The sequence below is a fragment of the Halichoerus grypus genome, chromosome 1, assembly GCF_964656455.1.
Source record: "Halichoerus grypus chromosome 1, mHalGry1.hap1.1, whole genome shotgun sequence".
NCBI classification, from domain to species: Eukaryota; Metazoa; Chordata; class Mammalia; order Carnivora; family Phocidae; genus Halichoerus; species Halichoerus grypus.
This window is the reverse complement of record NC_135712.1, coordinates 54668171-54691313: the sequence shown is the minus strand read 5'-3', so window position 1 is coordinate 54691313 and position 23143 is coordinate 54668171. Positions and strand designations below refer to the sequence as shown.

The 23143-nt window shown below is 41.4% G+C and overlaps 1 protein-coding gene and 1 pseudogene across 1 annotated transcript; one reads left to right on the top strand and one right to left on the bottom strand.

The window, feature by feature from the left end:
- The first annotated feature begins 218 nt into the window (after positions 1-218).
- RETNLB (resistin like beta) lies at positions 219-2188 on the top strand. The gene is given in 3 exon segments (XM_078060130.1): positions 219-384; positions 1093-1170; positions 1994-2188. Coding segments are annotated over 3 exon segments (330 nt in total). The 5' UTR covers positions 219-260; the 3' UTR covers positions 2122-2188.
- A 17511-nt stretch (positions 2189-19699) lies between these two features.
- Positions 19700-23143, bottom strand: part of LOC118520328 (proteasome subunit beta type-3 pseudogene) — a 29496-nt pseudogene continuing 26052 nt past the window's right edge.

Here is a 23143-nt window from a genome sequence, read left to right as displayed (position 1 = left end):
GGGTATAAAGCATCCTTTCCTGACCAGTCTTTGCAGACCTTTTCTGAACTTCTCAGTGAGTGAATTTGCTTTGCAGCCACTCTTCCTAATTCTTCAAACCACTTGGAAGAGATCCAGCCTCTTCATACTGATACTGGTGTTCCTCTCTTCTCTCTTGAAACTCTTCACATGTTCTTTGCCCTTCCTTCCCAACCATAGTGGAGCTGAGAGATGTCAGCATTCTATCTTTCCCCAGCCCCAGGACACTGCCATTCTACAGGATGAAGTCTACCTCTTGCTTCCTTCTTATTCTCATCCTCCTTCAGCTGATGATCCCAGGGACTTCTCCGTGTTCCTTAGACTCCATTGTGGATACAAAGATAAAGGAAGCTCTCAAAAGCTTAGGTAATTGACTGGGGGTGGGGAGTGGGAGAGAACCCCTGATCATTCCTCCTGTTCCTAAACCTAACTTATCTATTCTGTCCCCAAATACCCAACCTCTATTAAGTCCACTCAAGCTTAATCTTCCTGTCCAGAGCTCTACTCCCATATTATTTTTGGACTCCTGGCTAAAACTTCAGGTTTCCCATCAAGTTAGCTTGATGATGTTGGTGATGAGGAGGAGGATAGTTATAACTTATGAAAACTCATTATGAACGAAGTATAATGCAAAGTTTTACATAGATTACTTCACTTAATTTTCATGTTAGAAAGTAAGTACAGGGGCGCCTGGGTGGCTCAGTCGTTAAGCGTCTGCCTTCGGCTCAGGTCATGATCACAGGGTCCTGGGATCGAGCCCCGCATCGGGCTCTCTGCTCGGCGGGAAGCCTGCTTCTCCCTCTTCCGTTCCCCCCTGCTTGTGTTCCCTCTCTCACTGTCTCTCTCTCTCTCTGTCAAAATAAATAAATAAAATCTTTAAAAAAAAAAAATTAAAAAAAAAAAGAAAGTAAGTACAACTATTACTTTCATTTTACAAATGAGGAAATTAAACTTTAAAAGCTAGTGAGTAGCATGATTTTGGACACAGTGACACCTCTGAGGTAAAAGGAGATTTGGAAGGGGATTATGGGAGACAGATATCATGGGCAATATCCCTTCTTCTCTCCTATTCAGACTTAAATCCTTTCCCAACAAAAAGGATGTCATGTGTCAGTATCACAAACTCAGGCAGACTACCCTCTTGCCCTGCAGGTAAGTAATTCCATGAGGAGGAATGGTGGGTAAGATGCCCTGTGCCCTCCCCTGACCATCCCCCAGCATCTTTACCTTCCCCCTGTCTCATGTTTGTATTATCCTGGGGCTGAGTCTTAACTCCTGATTCCCAGTGATCTCTTGCCCATTCTCATTTCCCTTAACAATGCTACTGAGGGGGGCGCCTGGGTGGCTCAGTCGTTAAGCGTCTGCCTTCAGCTCAGGTCATGATCCCAGGGTCCTGGGATCGAGCCCCACATCGGGCTCCCTGCTCGGCGGGAAGCCTGCTTCTCCCTCTCCCACTCCCCCTGCTTGTGTTCCCTCTCTCGCTGTGTCTCTCTCTGTCAAATAAATAAAATCTTTAAAAAAAAAAAAAAATGCTACTGAGGGCTCTTGGGTTTCTGCCTCTTCCTTTCCCACCTCCCTTTCATGACCTCATACACCAGCCCTTCCTCCCTCAGTTGTCCTGTTATGATCTGTCACCTACCATTCCCCCCCATCATTCATCTCCCTTTCCGAATCTATTCCCTTGTTTGGGTGGGTAGGGCCAGTATTGAGGTAAATATATCATGAATCTAAGCAAAGAAATGCTCAGGGCCCTCACTTTCCCAGGTCTCTTCCATGGCCCTATTCCTAAATTTGTTTTAGTAATTTTTGTATTTTTTTTTTCCCTTAAAGAGGGCTCTCAAAATTGAATTACCTTTCAGCCCCACAAAGCTTAGATCTGCCACTGGGCTGCACAGAAATGAAAAATGGTAGGAGTACACCTCCCTCCTCTCAAAATCCAAGGGTTCTAATGTCTGTGTCTCCTGTGCCCGTGCAGGGATGGTTGTCACTGGCCGTGCCTGAGGCTCTGGCTGTGGTTCCTGGGATATCCGGGGAGAAACCACATGCCACTGCCAGTGCAGCACGGTAGCCTGGGCCACTGCTCGCTGCTGCCACCTGACGTGAGGGGGAGGAGGAAGAGAACCCAGCTATGTGAGCATGACTGTAATGAAACCATACGCCAAACAGGAAACCTGACTCAAACTGTCCCTTTCATTTGTTACAACCTGCTTCTTGGGTAGTAAAGACAATTTTTGCATCTCTCATGGTTGTATTTTTGGTATTACTGCCCCTGGCTTAGAATTGCTCTAGCCAGAAAATTTCTCCACCGTCCTAATTAAACTCCACCTCAGCAAGGATGAGGAAAAATATGGGGGGAGAATGGGAAAAACTGAGATTGCTACTCCAGCCTCCTAGTTCCCTCATTGTTTAACAAAAGGATGCTGACTGTGCCAGGAATTTTGCTTGGCACTAGAAGTACAGAGAAAGAAAGTAACATGCATGCCCTTATTGGAGCTCCGTGAGTAGAACGGTGGGTTCCAAACTAAGCGCAGGCAGACTTTCCAAGGTAGAGACAAGGAATGACAGTTTTTTTTGTTTTGTTTTGTTTTTTAAAGGTTTTATTTATTTATTTGAGAAAGAGAGAATGAGAGACAGAGAGCACGAGAGGGAAGAGGGTCAGAGGGAGAAGCAGACTCCCTGCCGAGCAGGGAGCCCGATGTGGGACTCGATCCCGGGACTCCAGGATCATGACCTGAGCCGAAGGCAGTCGCTTAACCAACTGAGCCACCCAGGCGCCCAGTAATGACAGTTTTAAAAAGAATAAATTTCTAGATTTCTGTTTTGTGTATATACTGTTTCCTAAACTTATGTGTCAGAGATTTATTTTGATCAAAGTGATGAATTTGCCATTGTCTGTCTCCCCCATAACAAAAGAAAAACACAACTTTACCTGCCATAGAACCTTACCATGATTCATCAGCTTGGGGTATAAATATCTGCGAATGGAAAGGAATGATTCAAAATATTGGCACAAAGGTTGAGTGATCCGGTGACTGGGTAACAAGTCCTTTTATAAGTTGTGAGACTTCCAGTGTTTGACACAATATTAAAGAAGGATATCATCCAGTTATCAATTGGTAGACCACCAAAACTAATTTTTAATAAGTTGCAGTATGATTTTTAACAAATAACTCAAAAGGAATTCAAATGAAGTGAATGATATTACTACAATAAAATTTTTCCTCCCTGCATACTTAATTATGAAGTTGTCATCTCAAAGCTTGTATCTATGAAAAGAAAAAAGAGAAATGTACTTGGCTCTAAACCTGCTCTCTCTCTAGGATTATTTGTTCATGAATATATAAACTACTCATAGAAAAAAAACAGCTCCATCTCTCTCATTAAGAAATACATTTCCAAAATATACTGTTTGTGTTTATTACTTATCAAAATTTGTTATACATGTTTTGTTTAATTGTGTACTATTAATGGGTGTAACACTAACTTAATACCCCTACTTACGGCAAGTAGAGTGAGTCTCTTAAAATATAAACCAAAATCATGTCACATTTCTGTCCAAATTACACATTCTAGTGACTTCTCATTACACAAAAATAAAATCCCAAGTATTTATCATGACCAACATGATCTGCATCTGGCCACTGGAAATATCTCCAACCTCATTTCTGATCCTTCACCCTGGCCACATTTGAGTTCTTGGTGTTCCTATAAGCAATAGCCACCCTCCCACATCAGAGCCTTTCTACTTCATGTCCCCAGATAGTTACATGGTTCTCTACACACACTTGTTATTTCAGAGAAGCCTTTCCGGCATGCTCTATCTCTTTAATTTTTCTTCTTCTCCTTCTTTCTCCTCCTCCTCCTCCTCCTCCTCCTCTTCTTTCTTCTTTCTTCTTCTTCCTTCTTCCTTCTTCTTCTTCCTTCTTCTTCTTTCTTTCTTCTTTCTTCTTCTTCTTCTTCTTCTTCTTCTTCTTCTTCTTCTTCTTCTTCTTCTTCTTCTTCCTTTTCTTCTTCCTTCTCCTCCTCCTCCTTCTTCTTCTTTTCTTCTTCTTCTTCAATGCTTTTTCATTTTGACTCCAAATATGTATTTGTCTGTTAATGTATTCTCTCCACCCTTGGAACATGTAATCCATGAAAGATGAAACTTTGTCTAACTTGTATATCATTGAGTCTCCAGTGCTTAGAATGGCACCTGGCCCATGGAGGAGCTCCAATGAACAAATGAATTAGTCACTATCAAGTCTGAGTCTGCTCCTTCTCATGCCTTCTATCCCACTTCCTATGGTCGTTGAGGGACAGACACTGTTTTACTGGTCCCTTCGTCCCACGCTCAAGGTGCCTGTGGAAGAAATAACTGTACATCAGAGGGCACATCTGAAAAGAAAAAGTCAGGGTGAAGATGGAAGCAAGAGAGGTTAGCAAAAGCAGAAGCAGATGTCAGATTTTGTAGCTCTGGCTGATATGGTTGCCCACTGAGTGGCCAATTTCCCCTTTCTCTGTGTGAACAGCATCCTGATTTCACTCAGAATAGTAATGTGCCCAGTCCTGAGGGATAAATCACTGTTTAAGTCAATAATGGAACTTCTTCTCCTCTTGGCCAAATACTCTCTTTCCTAGACACCTTTGCATGGGGTAGAGTTGGGACACGTGACCCAAATCAGGCCAAGAAGAAAGAGGAGGACTCTGCTTGGGTCTTCCGAGAAAGAGTTTGCTTCCTGGATGAAAAACAGAGACTCAAAACTGTCCATGACAATTTTGTTGCTTTGGGTTTGGGTTTGAGAATGTGAGGTCTGGAGCTGTTACCATGGAATTAGTCAACTATCTTGTGATCTCTGAGGAAAAACTGTAAGGATGGTGAAGAAGGAGGGAAAGAATCTGAAGCTGCTGGAACGTAGAATTTGAAAAAAGTCTAGAATCATCGAAACCTCATTTCTTCATAAATAAAGAAATCAAAGTTTGTATTCATTCATTTTTACAAGTATTTATTGAGTTCTGCTGTGTGACAGGCAGTGGGATATAGTGGTGGCTAAAATAGGCAAAAATTACTGCATTCATGAGCTTCCGTTCTTTTTTTAAAAAGATTTTTAAAATTTATTTATTTAGAGTGAGAGAGAGTGAGTGTGTAAGCAGGGGAAGGGGCAGAGGGAGAGAATCTCAAACAAACTCCCTGCTCAGTACAGAGCCCAACACGGGGCTGGATCTTACAACCCTGAGATCATGACCTGAGCCAAAATCAAGAGTCTGACACTTAACTGACTGAGCCACCCAGGCACCCAATGGAGCTTCCATTCTAATTCTAGGCTTCTACCAGCTGGGATTTTTGTTAATGTCCCATGGACAGAATTAGTCAAGGACAATGTAATAATAACTGAGCAGATAACAACCAGAGTCCACACTTTCTGCCTCTTCCTGTTGAAGGAATGAACAAAAGTTCTGTAATGTGAGATGTCAGCAAACTTGGCAATTCTTGGCAAGCTAGCTGCCAGGTTTGTGGGGCTACCAAGAAGAGAGGGGAGGGGGGAAAGAGAAAGGTGGAAAGACTTATCCAGCAGAGAACCAGAGCAAAGGCAGCTAGTCCTTTCAGCCTCTTTCTGAAGGCTGGACCCTCCCCAGCTGCCTTAGATCCCAAATACAGTCTGTGTTTGCTCATAGACATGAGGGAATGCCCTTGGCACATGCTGCCGGGGTCAGAAACATCCCTGCCCTCCCAACCTTAGCAGACCTTTCCTAAACCTGGCTGTGTGAGTCTGAAGCAGAGCTCTCTTCCCTGACATCTCTGCCTGTCAGGAGTGCTGCAAAGGGATCCAGGCTCCCCAGTCCAGTTCTTCCCTACTGTCTTTTCCCTCCTTTCCCCCTCTGGACCCCAAAATTGTTTCATCTTCTCTCCATGTTTTCCTCATGGCAGGACGCTGTTTTCCCACAGGATGAAGCCCTCTTCTTACCTCCTCCTCATCCCCCCTTCTACCTCCTGAGCTCAGAGGATTCTGTGCTGCTTACACTTCGCTATAGAGGAAAAGGTAAGAGCAGCTCTCAGTGAGTTGGCCGACTTATATTGGAGGGGGAACTGGGAGCAGGGGCAGTCATATCCCAGATTCTCAATCCTGCTAGTAGACTCCACCCCATTTCCTAACCCATCTCCAGATGGCAACCTCTAACTGGAAGATTCATGCCTAAAATCCCTGCCTTCTCTGTGCCTTATGGGCTCCTAGAGCTGCTGGTGGCTCAGTGATGAAGTCTACACAGAACATTCTTGAGCTCTTACCATGTGCTAGGCACTGTTAGGCATTCTATTATTATTTTATTAACTTCTCAGTACACTATGAAGTAAGCACTGTTATTTCCATTGTGCAGAAGAGAAAACTGAAGCTTAGACAAGTTACATTATTTATCCAGCAGCACACAACTGTTAAGTGGCTCAATCCTGGATACGCTGACTCCTTTGCAGAAGGGGGATGTAGAATTTAGGGGAAGGGGCTGGCCGGTGTAGGCCCTGTCTTAGCTCATCTCTCCCAAAGAATGCAAGCCCTCAGGCTGCATGAAACTGCTCTGCTCTAGTAGCATCACTAATGGAAATAACCTGTCCTCCTTCCTCTCAAATAAGTTATTATATGAAGAGAGAGGTGTTTGCTCACCCCTTGCCCTTCCTCATGCACCTGGGCTCAGGCTGCCAACCCATTACTGTACCAACAGGTTTTCTCCAAACTCAGGATTGTAATGTCATTGGGTTGGGTCACAACTCCAATATCCATAATTTCCATCCTTCCCTTCCAAGGGGCTACTTAGGGACCTGAGGTTTCTTTCCACTCCTTCCTTTCTTCCTTAGCCTCCCCTATACCAATCTTCCCTCTCCTCCAGTGCCCTGCCATATCACCTCCTTCCTCTTCTGTGTCCTCCATCTCCCCCTCCCAATCTAATCCTGTGCTGTTTCTGCCCCCTCAGAAGGGAGGAGGCAAAGGATAATTGGGGAGGGCTTGCTTGTGTGCCTGCACCTGTGCCTGTGGCTCCCGGGATGTCCAGGGGGACACCATGTGTCCCTGCAGTGCAATCCTGTAGGGTGTACATGGCCCACTGCTGCTTCCTCATTTCAGTGAAGGAGGCAAGATCTCAATCTGGGGACCACGAAAGCAATAAAATCATGGCACCAACCAGGAAACCTCCACCCCCTCTCCTTCAAACCATGACTTCTCAAGTCCCCTCTGCCTGTGACATCCCTGCCTTACCAATAGTAAAGATAGTCTTTGCTCCTCTCTGTGTCTTTGGTGTTACTACACCTTGCTGAGGTGCTAGGAGAGGGCGGAGAGCGTGAAATGGGTGGTGGAAGAAAAACACTGTAGCTACCAACCACAGCCTGTGACCAGCTACAGAGGCAGAGACATTAGAATCTATGTTTTACATTAGTTAATTGTTTCTTTTCTTCCTTTTTTCTCCCCATTAACTTTTATGGAGAGCACTGGGTGGTAGGTAATGTTTTTGGTTTTAGTTTTCAGGGAGGAGGAGAATATATAGCCAGGTTCCTTCCACATCCGGTCACTGCGTTCTACCAAAGCCAGAGTTCCTGTCAGGGGTTTATTTCTATGTTGTTCTCTCTCCTGGCTTCAGGATCGGCTCCTTCTTCTGAACTTTTGTTGGATTCTCCTTAGTTACACCTTAGCTTGGGTGTGCATCTATCTCCTGCTACAATTCTGACAGATATAATCACCAGTAACAGATCTGTCCCTCCTCCACCCCTTTGTACTTCAGGGAGTACAAGGGGTTTAGAATCTTCATAAAACTTATATATTCTAGATAATCACATATTTTTGCCCTGACTGCTCTCTCTGTTGATGAAAGCTCGTACTAATGGCTTCATTTATATTGCATTGCCACAAACTAAGCCCAGGCCCTCAGTCCTTTGAGGAGCATTAGTGAGTACTGACAAGCCACTATTTACCGAACACTGTGACAAGACTTTTACACACAGTATATCATTTAAATGTCACAAGAATGGCAAATCCACTCTACTCATTGCTCAGGCCAAATATGTTGGAGTCATCCCTGATACCTCTCTTTCCTTACCTGACAGATGGGGGTACTCAACAAATATATTGAATGAATCAATAAACACTTCTGTGGTAAAGGTGCTATCTACATTTTGCAGTGGGCCATTAAGAAACCTGCCTGAAGTGACACAGCTGAGAAGTCAGAGCTGGGAGACTCTAACCTGTTTTGTGTGATTCTGAAGCCACCTTTCCCCTAGACCAGGCTGTGCCCCAACGTGGACTTCCACATTAGCCTCTGTCTGCTCTTTCTGATCCTGCCCCACCTGCTGCAACCTACTGTGCCCATCTGTGTAAGGATCTATCCTGAAATCATCTCTTTTCAAATCACTCAAAAAAGTCCACTGCCTCCCTACCCCTGCCACAGCCTGGTGTACCAAGCTCACCATCCTCAGCTTTGCTCCAGTCCACTCTTCCAACATTATTTGCTGCTCCTCTCCAGAAGATCTTCACTTTATTCAAATGTGTCTATTCCTGGTAGCCTTAATCCACTCCACACACTTCTTTTTCCTCTATGCCTTTGTACAATCCATTTCTTCTACCCCAACTGCCACCCTATGTGCCCATTCCCCCATCCCCGACCCCACTCTATAGAAAGCCTGCCTGTCCTTGAAGGCCAGGAACAGACCTCATTCCACACTGAAGCTGTCTATGACCAACCCCAGCCCACAGTGACCATGACTTCCTCTTGCTTCCAAGATCTGTCTACACCTTTATTTTCCACTCGCAGATTGCTTCCTGTAGTGTTGATTATATCTTTATATGTTATGTCTCATTTCTCCTGCTATATTTTAAGTTTTCTGTGCAGCAAGGACAATGCTGTATCCATCCTCCAGAGTGCTTAGGACAGAATTTTACATAGTGTAGGAGTTTAATATCTGTTTCTTATATGTCATAGCATGCTCTGGAATTTAAACGAAGTACAAACTAGATCCTAGACAGATTACTCTATTATAGTGTTTTATTTCAGAGATAGGAAGTACATGCTATGTACAGAGCATTGTCTTTAATTAGACAGATGGACCTTCACATCTCATCTCTTTCACAGCCTGCATGAACTTGGTTGATTCTCTTAATATCTAGGAATCTCAGTTCCCTTTTCTGTAAAATGGGGATAATATTACCTTCCTCATAGAGTTCTCTTAATGATTAAGTAAGGTTCCTGTGCTAAATGCCTAGCACAGCGATTGGCACATAGAAAACACTCAATAAGTGGTATTAATTACTCTGGAACCATTAGAAGCATGTGAGCTATTATCATGGAATCAGAAAATTGTCCATCCAGGAAGCATTCCAGCCACCGTCCAGCCTGCCCTCTACCTTTTTTCAGGTGATAATTGGAGGCTGAGGGGCTTGATCAAGGTCAAAGAAATCACTAGTAGGACAGCAAACCACCAGCAGTCAGATCTTTGATTTCCCAATCCTGGGCTCTTTCTACTTTACACCCTGTTTCTCATGACCAAAGCATGTAGTATTTAATAAGTATTTAAACCTCATTTAAATTTTTCTAAATAAACATTGGTTCTCCTGAAAATTTTACTTCTATACTTTTGTATCAGTTGAAAATTATACCCTAGAGGCTAATCTTTAAAACAAGAAAGGATATAGCATTGTGGTTTTGGCTTAGGGATCTAGAAAGCTGGAATGATCATCTCTCTTATACCTACAGCAAGTAAAAGCGTGGATAAATGGCAAGTTCATGACTTTTTTGGAACCCACTGGAGTTTAGACAAAAAAACTAACCCAAATCGGAGGAGCAACAGCTTCTGAGGGAGAAATGGGATATAAGCTGTTGTTTACCTGGGCAGTAAGAAGTTGAACCATTTCCATAGTCTCAAGTTTTTTTCCCCCTCGAATACTTATTAATTACAGAGGGAAAGATAGTGACTGTACAATAGATAAACCAGAAGACATCACCTTAACTTCATGATCAAAGTGAACATCACTAGTACACCCTGATATGATACACTGAAGCATGTACCTCTCTTCTGTGGTATTCTTGCCAGAAATGCAAAACCTCAATATGATCGTGAGAAAGCATCAGACAACCCCAAATAGAGGGACAGTCTTCAAAAGAATTGGCCAGTAGTCTTAGTAGTGTCAAAGTAAAAAAAAAGGCTGAGGAATTATCACAAATTGAAGGATACTAAGGCGACATGACAATAAGTGTAGTATGGGATTCAAGACTAAATGCTGGGAAAAACAGGATATTAACAATAACAACAACAAAAACTGGAGAAATCAGAGGGAAAATAGTCTGTAGTTTAATAGTATTACATTGATATTTATTTCTTAGTTTTCATAATTCTGATTATACAAGATGTTAACATTTGAGGAACCTGAGTGAAGTGTGTAGGAGAGCTTTATTATTTTTATAGCTTTTCTATAAGTCCAAACTATTTCAAAATAAAAGTTTCTTTTAAACATGTAAGTCATGACAGTCATAGATTCTCAAAATTGAAAGGGATAGTTCAGTGTCATTAGTTCACTTTCCACCTAACCTTAGATATTTCTGATTCAGGCCTCTACATCTACTTGTACTAACATCTATAAGCAGTCTGTTTTTGGTCTGTCTGCTTCAGGAAGAAGCAAAGTAACTGAAATATCAGGCATCAGAATCTCATTTTAGGTGGACAGAAGGGAGAAGCCCAGAATGGACCCTGAAGTCAGGTGGCCATCTCCTTTTTTTCTCTTGCTGGGAGGGAAATCAGACCACTTAGGAGTGAGTTACTTCTTATTTGGACAGAGTACAAATATATTCAAGTATGTTAATGTCCTAGTTAGACAAACTAAAGAATAAAATACCAAATTTTCAAGATGCTTATACAAACATTGATCCTGGCCCTGGATATTCTACCAGAGCTAATCTATGTAACTAAATCAAAGAAAGCTATATAAAGAGTTGATTGTCTTGCTTTTTCATCCCCAGTGAGAGAGAGAGAAAGAGAGAGAGAGAGCGAGAGAGAGAGGCTTTGTAAGGTAGGACTATAGTCCCCATAAAATTTTAAATGTAAGGAGTGATCAGCAGGATGATGGAATAGGAAGTCTCAGTCCTCATTTCTCCACAGAAACACCAACTTGACAATGATGTACATACCACAATACCTTTATGAGAAATCTAAAATCCAGTTAAGAAGTTGCAACACTCCAGATTAGCACAGAACCTTTAATAGCTTCATTGAAGTGGGTAGAAAGAGCAATTTCACTTTATGCACATCAGTCCCTCTCCCAAGCCAGCACAACCTCAGCACCAAGAGAGATGGCCTTAGCTTGCAATTTCTCCCTGCAGGGTGGGGAGGGAAGTGTGCATCCAATTTTCAGCATGTTGTCCAAAGGGCTGGTTTCTGTTTCATCTCACCCAGAGCACTGATGAAACCAGCAGCTAAGAACAAAGGAAAAGAGAAGGATAGCTTGCTGTACACAGCACAGCTCCACAAGTTTGGGGAGAAAAAAACCCGCAAGAACTTGAGGTTTCTCCATAGGGAAAAAGAAAGGAGTGGAGTGTGGTTCCAATGTCCCAACTCTTAATACAATAGTCAGACCCCAGGAGTAAGAGATTATGGGCTCCTGAAAAGAAACCAAGAAATCCCTGAAATTAGGAATTTACATGCACAAGTCCAGAGAAGACATATCCATAGAAAAGATTTGAGAGGCTCTCAGAATCTCTATCGGGGCACATTAGTGAAGGTCTTCTGAACCTGTCAAAGCCCATCCGTAAAGATCAGGAGAGGTGGCTATTTCTTCCAATGCTTAGGCACCAGCACAAAGCTACAAAGAACATGAAGACTCAGAAACATGAAATCAAAGGAACTGCAAATAAATCTGCTGTAACTAATCCTAAATAGAGATCCGTGAATAGCCGGACAAAGAATTCAAAATAATCATCTTAAAGAATCTCAGTGAGTAAAGGCTTTAGCTTTCCCCATTGTTATGAATAATGCAAGCAACTGTGACTAAGGCCATGCCTGGATATTTCTGCCAAATATCTCCCACAGAGATAAGGCTGATTAAGGCTGGAGTCTGACTGGTAGTAGCAAGACAAATACTCATATAGACTCCCAGGGTGGAGGAAGAAATAAACTGCATTTTAAAAGATAATGAGTTGAATAGGAACTTCAGGGGGGAGGGATCCAGCTATGAAATAGCACAGCTCTGAGTTAGGTAATATGTGGGGTGGGGGGGCAAAAATCTGACCAAAACCTTTCTCTTTTATATAACCTAAAACACCGAAGGCATTAGAGCACATCTACGGTGGATGGGATCCTTTGCAAGGATCTTGCCCTTACTTTCACGGGAACTTGGAGGGACCTCCTGTACCTTGGCCTCAAGTAAGGCTGGTTCTTTAGTAGGGTAGATCTCCGTGATCATTTAAAATCTCACCAGCTTATGTTTAAACGGCACAACTGGAAGATGGCCATGTGATGACAGAGCTGTCTGGAACCAGCACAGTTGGAAAGTTTCATCCTGCCTTATTGTTCTTCACCAACCCCCCCCACCCGCCACTCCCCAAGTAGGCTGATGGACACCAAGAGCTGTACTATGGTTATGAGTGCCTTCTAAATAAGTTTATGACTTGGGTCCCAACAAATGCCAAGTAATCTTGACTCAGAGAAATGCAGACTGTTAGAATGTATGGTGGATTGCGCCTGATTAGAATGAGCATGAACGATTACCCAGACCTAAAAATGATAGATTTATCAGGGCCCAATATATACTGCATCTAGCATATCTACTGACAGACTTCTTTACAATCTATACCACTATTCACCATATCCATTAGCGCTTCCAGCTAGGAGGAGTGATTGATGTATAGAGCGGGGGTAGTAGCATCTTCCGGACACAGCAAAGGAAAGTGCCACCTGAACAAGTGAGCTTGAAAGGTCACCTGGGCTCAAATATGTTTTTAAACCATATTCTTGAGTTTGGAAATGTTTCTACTTATTGGGTATTGACCTAATATCTTACATGCTCTGACTAATCAGGAATTAGACTGGCTAGGTTGCCATGACAAAAAATTAAAACAAAATTTAAGAAAGTACCTCCTATCTAATTGCCTGAATGCTTATCTTTAAGGGTATGGAAGCATTAATATAATGTTCCTTTGTGCATGGGAGTAATAACTGCCACAGCATAAAATAGTACCAATCCCATCAATTAGGGTGTTTAGGCAGAGTGTTTAGTTCTCTTTCTCTATTATGAACTTGTTTGTGACAGGTAAATTTTTGACTGGATTCCTGCCTAATTACTTCAGAATAATGGTTGGATATGAGGTAATTGAGCAGTAATAAGTTCTGCAATGTTCCCAGTACTTGGGCAGCTGAAATCACCACCTGGTTGTAAATCATAACCAGGTCTAGCCCTTCAGATGAAACTGGGCTCTGGTGTAAAAATTTGTCAGTTTGGGATGCATCTCAAACCTAAAAAGGTCTGTGACCAATAAAAACATTACCACTGTGAAAATGAACATTAAACATCCATCCCTTGGGTAATTCTCAGTTCGGTGACCAGACCATGGTTTAGATCAGAGCAACCAGAATGACCATAGTACATAATTAGAACCATCTGGCAATTACAAAGAATGTCAAAGAACAAAAAACACTGAGCTTGGGAGAAGCCTTGGCAAATGTCCTACAGTACACTGGCTTGGGCTGATGTTTTTTGCTTCATGTTTTGTTATGAATGCTTTATCATATGATTTAATTATTTGTATTATGAGTCTATATGAGTATTATTTGTATCATATTATTTAATTATTTGTGCTACAGGTCTTTGGCTTTATGCCCTGTTGAAATAATTCTACTGCTGTATCATATTTTCTTGCAGAATGACTAAGGGATCATTTTCCATTGACTACTCTGAAATAAAATATAAGCAAAAGAGTCTTTGTGTCTTCAGCTGAGGCCATATATAGAGTCTATGCCAGCCCAAATCCCACACCTCTTTTTTTTTTTTTTAATATTTTATTTATTTATTTGAGAGAGAGAGCACAAGCGAGGAGGAGAGGCAGAGGGGGAGGGAAAAGCAGACTCCCCACTGGGCAGGGAGCCCGATGCCGGGCTCAATCCCAAGCCCTTGGGATCATGACCTGAGCTGAAGGCAGATGCTTAACAGACTGAGCCACCCAGGTGCCCCTATCCTGAACCTCTTTAACAAGACCTGGTGAGTGACATCGTATTTTCTTCCCATTATATTTTCTCATTCCAGCTGTTTCCTGAGGTCTCAACCTGCTATAACCTGGCTGCAAGGCTTTTCAGTCCCTGTTTTTCCAGGAATATTCATGTCCCCAATCCCCAGGCATCTTTGTAGTTTTCTCTTCTTTTCCTGTTCTGTCCCAGGACATTACTGAGTGGGCAGGAAGAGAAGGGCATTTTCTCATACTAAGGACAAGGAGAATACCCTTCCCTGGGCTAGTAATTAGAAAGAGGCCTAAGGGGGCGCCTGGGTGGCTCAGTTGGTTAAGCGACTGCCTTTGGCTCAGGTCATGATCCTGGGGTCCTGGGATCGAGCCCCGCATCAGGCTCCCTGCTCAGCTAGAAGCCTGCTTCTCCCTCTCCCACTCCCCCTACTTGTGTTCCCCCTCGCGCTCTCTCTCTCTCTGTCAATTAAATAAATAAAAAAATCTTTAAAAAAAAAAAAAAAAAAGAAAGAGGCCTAAGGTCTCCCTAATTGTAGGGATGTCCTTGCTTCCCGTTCCTCACTCCACCTAGATGAGGTGAAAACACCTCGAAAATATAAGGATCCCATATTTATCAAGGAGACTAGCATCCAGGGAGATTTGTACCCTAAACATGGTGAGGAAGCAGTGGAATTGGTGTCCCCAAAGGGGCCATAGAGTTGGAACAACTCTGGTCTTTGGTAAATGATTGATGATCAAAAGACATTTCCACATTTCTTGGCTTTATATAAGATGTTTACTCCACTGTAAAGTGGGGAGCCCCACTAAAGGGTGAGGTTGAATTTCCTACAAGCCTGGAAGAATGAGGGCTATAAGTCAAAATTAAGTTGACTTAGAGAACATAAAGAAATATGGAACTTCTTGCACACTCTCATTTGTGATCATGGAGGATGCCTCCAGTCACATCTCTTAGATCCCAAGTGTTTTCCACTCATCTCAGGGGGCGTTGTGCTCTGGGAGCCAAGATAGAAACCCCATAAGACCAGCCCCCTCATTAGTCCAAGCCTTTATTGAGCTTTGTTCTGAGCACTATCTAGGCTTCAGGGACACAAAGAGGAATATGAACCAGCAGTGCCCACGAGGCTGGTGAGGTTCAGGGCACAAGGGGTGGTTTTATCATAGCTCACATCCTGGTGTTTTGTTTGTTGCTGGTCGCACCTGCTGCCTCACCATCACCTGAGGCAAATAGGGTGTTTCTCCTTATCAAGCAGTGACCTGGCCACAGCCTGGCTCATATTCTTCAGGGTAGGTCATTAGCTTGTCACCAGTTCAGGCAGACCTTTGGCAAGCCTACCTTCTCACATTATCACGATTTGAAAATGCAAACAACACACAGCTGAGCAAGCTGCAGGAAATCAGCTCTCCCAGTCCCAGGGATCAGAGTCCATCCCATCTGAGGGAGGAACAAAAACAATGAGGGGACACAATAGGATTTTCATATCCTAGACAAGAAAAAGGTGGATCCAAAATAGAGATTATTTCCTCAACTTCACTTTTTCCTTTGTAGGGAATAATGAAAGTTCAAATAAAAAAAGCTATCATGAGGTTTTAAAATACTTGCTGATTAAAAACAAATATTTTTTAGGGGTACCTGGGTGGTTCGGTCAGTTAAGCATCTGACTCTTGGTTTCGGTTAAGGTCATGACTCAGGGTCATGAGATTGAGCCCCATGTTGGGCTCTGTGCTCAGCATGGAGTCTGCTTGAGATTCTTTCCCCTCTCTCTCCCACCCCCTTTGCTCCTCCCCCTGCTAGCACTCTCTCTCTCAAAATAAATAAATAAAACCCTAAAAAAAACCCAAATATTTTTTAACCAACATGTATTTAGTGTCTATGGTGTACTAGACATTTTGGCAAGTATTAAGTATACAACAATGCTGAAGATAGGGCCGCTGCTCTTGGGTATTCATAGAGTAGTCAGGGTGATAAAAATACAATTTCAAAATAATGCAGTAAGTGCTGGGTGGAAGGGGTGCCCAGATACAAGAGAAACATTGATTTAACCACCTGAAAGATGCTGAGAGTCTGAGAAACAGTTGAGGTGAGGGGACTGGCCAAGCCTCTCACATAGTAAGTTCTCAATTAGTGGGAGCTCTTACTGTTCTCTCATCAGTTAGGTGGACTTGTGGGCACATGGGTCCAGGTGTCATGTGATCAATGAAAGTGGGATTCATACTTCCACTCTTAGTGCCTCTATTACTCTTTTGAAACATTTTTCAAAATATTTGTAAAAGATTTTCCATTTATTAATGAAAACCCAAATGGTCTGTATGTCTCCTGTTTCAAAGGAAATGAGTACTTTTGCCTCTTCTTAGACATTTTGGTTTTGTTTTTTTTCTTGCGATGGGGTTATAGGCAAGCAAATGAGAAGAACCACTATTTGCCTTAGTGACCTGGAACTAACCATTTTCCTTTATGTTTTTTCTCATGTTTCTCTGCTCAGAATCACTACCAAAAAGCTCTCTATAGCCAATGTGAGGATGAAAAAGCAAACACCTAAATGTTAAGAAAAAACAAGAACTTGAGATAGTTGTATAATCTCTCTATGCCTCTGTCTCCTCATGTCTGAAATGGGGATAGTAATAATACACACCTCATAAGGATGTTGAAAGACTGACTAGACAACATATATAAAACATTACATAAGTATTAGCTTTAATTGTTTATGCAATTAAAAATATCTTTTTTTAAAAAAAGATTTTATTTATTTATTTGAGAGAGAGCACATGAGAGGGGTTAGGGTCAGAGGGAGAACCAGACTCCCTGCCGAGCAGGGAGCCCGATGCAGGACTGGATCCAGGGACTCCAGGATCATGACCTGAGCCGAAGGCAGTCGATGAACCAACTGAGCCACCCAGGCGCCCTGCAATTAAAATATCTTTAAAGTGACTTTTCCAAAGTACCAATTCAGAGCCTAGTACATAGTAAGTGCTCTAGAGTATTATTTATCTTGCCAAAGGTACGACTTCAAAAACATTACTATCTGCCATTGACATTAATCTCTTTCTTGTCTACACCAAATCATCACTTTTTCTACTGCAAACAGTAGTGAACCTGGCAGAATAAGGCCTTCACCAAAAGCAAGGCGATCAAGCAAGGAGATGGGGAGCTATGCCAGGGATCCATCCATTTATCATTCCAGAAAAGATAAAGAAGACATTTCTGAAGCATTAACTTACGAGCCTAGAATTCTAAATTACATCACCTATAAATCTAAGCTCCCCCTGAGTGAGACTTACACCTGAACTGAGAGCTGAAGAATAATGCTGTTATTTATCTGCGGAGGCCTCGTGGATGGCAGAGGTCCCAGAATTAACACTGATAATCAAGACTGCTGAAGAAGGGCTGACCACTCTAAATCAGCCCACATATTTTATCTGGCAACAGTCTCTGTCGTATAATTCAATTAAAATTGTCGTAGAATTCTCAGGAAACCAGAGTCGCCATCAACAGGAAATTCTCTGGTCATAGTTTTTTTGCTGGCTTTGGGTGGTTTTAAAAGGGGTGGTATTTCTTTTTCTCCCCTCATGAGAAGCAATTGTAATTAGCAGGATTTTTTTTGAAAACTCCTCACTGGTGGTTTTAGCCTTCTTTTTCCTCCTTCTTCAAGAATTTAACATCCCATGGTGGTTTAAATGTAGGGTTTACATTTTAGAAGAAAATTCAAATTGCTCATTAGTGTTGGTTATGGCAAAAGAAATTTTTTTTTTCATTTTAGATTAAACTGTCTGGTTAGTGACTGGAAAAGAACAAGGGATTTAAAAAAAATTGCTTGCTCTCTAAGGACAAATACTATAGACTTTAATGATGTTTAAAAAAAATCTTTTTAAATCACCAAATGAAGCTCGTACCAAATTGAGCACACTCCAAATCACCTAGTGACTATTAAAGAAATGCCCCAGCAGAAGGAAGGAGAAAAACCCATTTCTTTTGACTTCAAGATAAACTAACAGCATATAACAAATAATTTCCTAATGTTCTGCTTAAAAAGTGTTTTATACAGTCAACAAAGGCACCCCATTTCTGAGACAAGATAACTGGAAATGTGCCTTGATTTTTGATATTCTAAAAAGCAACCTGCTAGGAGATTTGGGAGGGGTTTCAGTCTGGGAAAGATAAGAACTGTAGCGAAGCATTGACAGAGACACGGCCGCCCCACGCAAGCATTTCTTCAAGGTTACTAGTCCTGGCAACACCACGTTAGGCACAGTGATGCAAGGATCAACAGAAGAGAGCCTGATTTCTTTCCCAGGAGTGCGGAAAATCTACTTGGACAGTTAGAATCAACCCAAAGGCAGTAATTAAAGTGGAAAATTAAGAGCAAGTTCAGAAACAAAAGGCATCATTTCAGTCCAGATCCGAGGTGACATAAGTCACAGGAGATAATGATGCAGCAACAAGAAGAAAGAAGACAAGGAGGAAGAAGAGCTACTCCTGGCTCTGCCACTAATTTGTCCTTGGCTTTGAACAAGTTACTGAAACTCCCTGGACTTCTGGTCCTTGTCGTGGAGAGGTAAAATGTGGGGATGAAGCATGAGCTCACCATAGGAAAGCAAATTTAGTTGCTCTGCTGGGTACCAGGCAACCCTCTTTTTGATGCATTGCAAGACATCTCCAAAAGTGACTATATCTGTCTTAGAATCCAAAGAAAATGGGACTTTCTGGAGGTGATGAACAAAGTAAAATCTCTCCTGTCTGGGCTTTCTCTGACTTGTGGAGAAGAAAAACTTTTAACACTTAAGCACATAAACAGCACATAATACATGTTGAAGTGAACAGTTTGTTGTGATTCATGCTAGTTCATTCACCATGATTCCTTATCATTGAGGGACATACAAGGATGCTGCATTTATTTTTTATAAAATGGAAAAATACCTGCCTTGACAACAGCTTGCAGCCTCACTGGTAATTAAATGCAAATTAAAGTAAGAGAACATTTTCATTTATCAGACTGGCAGAGATTAAAAGAGTATTATCCAGTGTTCACATAAACGTTTAAGGGAATGGGCACTTTCACATACCGCTGCTGGGAGTGGAACCGATTGTTCTTTCCAGAATGACAACTGGACAATATCATTTTCTTTTCTTTCTTTTTTTTTAATATTTTATTTATCTGCAGAGAGAGAGAGCACAAGCAGGGGGAGCAGCAGGCTTCCCTCGAGCAAGGAGCCAGATGCAGGACTCGATCTCAGGACCCTGAGATCACCACCCCGAGCTGAAGGCAGACGCGTAACCGACTGAGCCACCCAGGCGTCCCTGGACAATATCATTTTCAAAAGTCCCTTAAAATGAGAACATTTTAAAACCAGCATTCTCATTTCTAGAACTTTCTCCCGAGGAAACAAGAGTCCCAAGATATATAGAAGATTGTTCCTATAACACTATTTTAAATAGTGGGAAACAGACGCGCCCGCCCTCCATCCTGGGTGAGTCTCCCATGGGGTAAGTCTTTCCAGCTCCTCCTTGGGTATTCTAGCAGATTGCCAATGCCGGTGTCCAGCCTGCCAGCTTTTCAACTGGAATTACGTCACTGGCTCTCCTGGATCTCCAGCTTAGCAACAGCAGCTTCTGAGGGTTGTCAGCCTCAGTAATCATGCCACATTGGAATACTGCAGCAGTGTCTGAGGAGGGAGCTTCGTGAGGCATCATGGGCATCGCAGGTGACTGCAGAAGCTTGCGGGCTTCATGGGGGGATGGAGCCGCCATTTTTGCAACCTCAGGCTGAAAGACTGACTCCAAGCATGGTGGAGGAGGAAGGAAAAACTCTACCCCTGAAGTAACTGCATCATCCCCGAATTGTCCACCCTTGGCCAGCTTATTTTAATAAGAGAAACAATGCCCTCATTCAGTGAGTGGTTAAACCCTAAGAGTCAGGTTTCTGTTATATGCAACTTATTTTGTATGTTAATGCAACTTATATGTTAATGCACCATCTTCCATGTAGGTTCTTATAAAGTCTATTTCCAACTTGTTTATCATGTTCTGTTGAGTTGTCAAATACAGGAACAATGACACTCTTAAAATCATTGCACCATGCAAGAAGTTTTGTTATTGGATGGGGCTTGTGCCCCCTTATTACCTCACTTCTTTCAAAATATCTTATCTATACACAAATATTTATTCTTCCTGATGAACTCTAGAATTACTTCTCAAGTTGGTCCAACCCATTTTATCTTTTGAATGTAACCGTATTAAACCTATAAAATAATTTGGGAAGAATTCATATCTTGACAACATTTCATCTTTTCATTCTTGAGCATGGTATACCTTTCTGTTTTTTCCAAGCCTCTATATCTCTGAATAAAGGTTTGTAGCATTCTTCATATTATAATTTCTGCACAATTTTTTAATGGTTACTGCTAAATATTTTATGTTTTTATTGCTGTTGTTTATTTTTTCTTATATCGTACAATTGGTTATGGTTAGCATATAGAAAAATCATTGATTTTCAAATATTTATCTTGTATTTGACTGCTCATTTACTCTAAGAGTTTTTCAGTTGATTCTTTTGTTTTCTATGTAATTGTATCATTTGTAAATAATGATGAATTCATCTTCTCCCTTTTAATAGTTAGACCACTTACCTCTGTTTATATATTTTGTTGCATTGAGCAGAGAAATTTTGAAAAAAATAGAAGTAGTCATGCTTTTTTGCTCTTGATTTTATAGGACATCTACTGTGTCCCCATACATACATCCTATTGTTGTTTTAAGATAAGTATTCTTATTATGTTAACAAATATTCTCCTATTCCTGGTTTTTAAAGAGTTTATAAAAATTTAAAAAATAGTGAGAAATATAAACCTAAATGTCCATTAATAAATTGCTTGAATAAATTTAAAACATACATAAAATGAAATACCACACACCCATTAAAAATAAAGATCAATGTTAAATTGTTTATAAACCAACCTGGGTCTGTGGATCATAAAATTTGCGGTGATTCTAGATTTATTTTTTCCTTTACGCATTTTTGAAATTTTCTACAGTGATACAGCCACCTGAAAGATGCTGAGAGGCTGAGAAACAGTTGAGATGAGGGGACTGGTCAAGCCTCTCACATAGTAAGTTCTCAATTAGTGGGAGCTCTTACTGTTCTCTCATCAGTTAGGTGGACTTGTGGGCACATGGGTCCAGGTGTCATGTGATCAATGAAAGTGGGATTCATACTTCCACTCTCAGTGTCTCTATTACTCTTTTGAAACATTTTTCAAAATATTTGTAAAAGTTTTTCCATTCATTAATGAAGGCTTACACGGCCTGTCTGTCTCCTGTTTCCAAGGAAATGAGTACCTTTGCCTCTTCTTGGACTTTTTTTTTTTCTTGCAGTGGGGTTATAGGCGAGCAAATGAGAAGAACCACCATTTGCCTTAGTGACCCAGAACTACCCATTTTCCTTTGTGTTTTTTCTCATGTCTCTGCTCAGAATCACTACCAAAACATCCTCTATAGCCAATGTGAGGATTAAGTAGCAAACACCTAAACATTAGAGAAAAGCATGGTATTTGAAAGTTATTTCCCCTAGTTTCAGAACTTTAATTAAGAAAACTGAGAAACCGCAAGTTTCTATATGATGTATGAATCACATTCTAGAAGTGCAGGATCTTTTGATAAAAAATTGACTCCACTGATGCTTAACAAGGCCAATAGGTCACAGGATATCATCTCCCTGCCTTGGGCTGACTTTATTTAATAATCTAAAGACAAATTAAACAGGAATATCATCTCTGTCGCCATTAAGAATTACTAAGAAAGCTTGACTCTGTCCCTTGATTACTTATGCTCTCAAAGAATTGGATTCCTCCCTCCCTCACTGACTCTCTTTCCCTCCTTTCATTCTATTACCTCCTTTTCTTTCTCCTCCCTCCTTTCCAGTCTCCTCCTCACCTGCCCTGTGCTTGAGCCTGCTGCCTTCTCTAAGAGTCACGTGAACAGGGGTAAAATCGGCAATGCTGCATGGGTTACCTGTCAGTCCACATTTGAAGCAGTCTCAGTCCTTCTCTGTAGAGACTAAAAATAGTCTATCATTGATATTTTCTTTCTACATAAGTAAAACATGGTAATCACTAAAAAAAGAACTACAGTCAAACAAAAAAAAATGAAAATGAAAGCATCTGTAATCTACCATCAAGAAAACCACTGTTATATTTAGAATGTATATTTCCAGTGTTCTGCTATGTATATAAAATATTTTTTTTACAAAAACTAGATCATAATCTCATACGATTTTCTAACCTATTACCTTTCCACTTAATCAGTATATAAATTTTTCCATGTCATCCAAAATTCTCTAACATTTTTTTTTCCATTTCAATTTAACAGATATTTCTTTAGAGCTACAATATACAACTCTGTTACCCTACACAAACCAGAGAAAAGCCAGACAAACACAGCTCTATTTGCAGATACAAAACAAATACAAGTCAGGTGTTAGAAAGTGGGTAGACAAGGTATTGTAAAAGTAAATACCCAGGAGATTAAACCTTGACCAGGGCTAAGAAAGAGCTCCTAAGGGAGTGACTCTACCTTGTAATGAGAATGCAGGTATTCTGGTGTATATCTGCTCTTATCAGAGGCTTCCTCACCTAGTTGGGTCTACCAGGTTTTCCTTTATATTTTAATATTATGTTTCACAACTCCTATTAGCCATCTGTGTGTAGATGGGCTTGTTTCTTTGCCTTTGTCAATCAAGAATGTATTTGCTATCTAACAGCTGTCTCCTAGGCCTTTGGTTAAAACAGGTTTACATAGGGAAAACAGCAACTGAGTATTTCTCTAGTCTGGCTTGAACCTCAGGACTGTCTGCTGAATGCACTGCAGGTACATTGCCTGGATTCAAACGCCAGACAAGAGACACTGGGGAAAGTTTCTCTCTCCCTAAGCTTATTTCCTCATCTGTAAAATGGGGGCAATTAT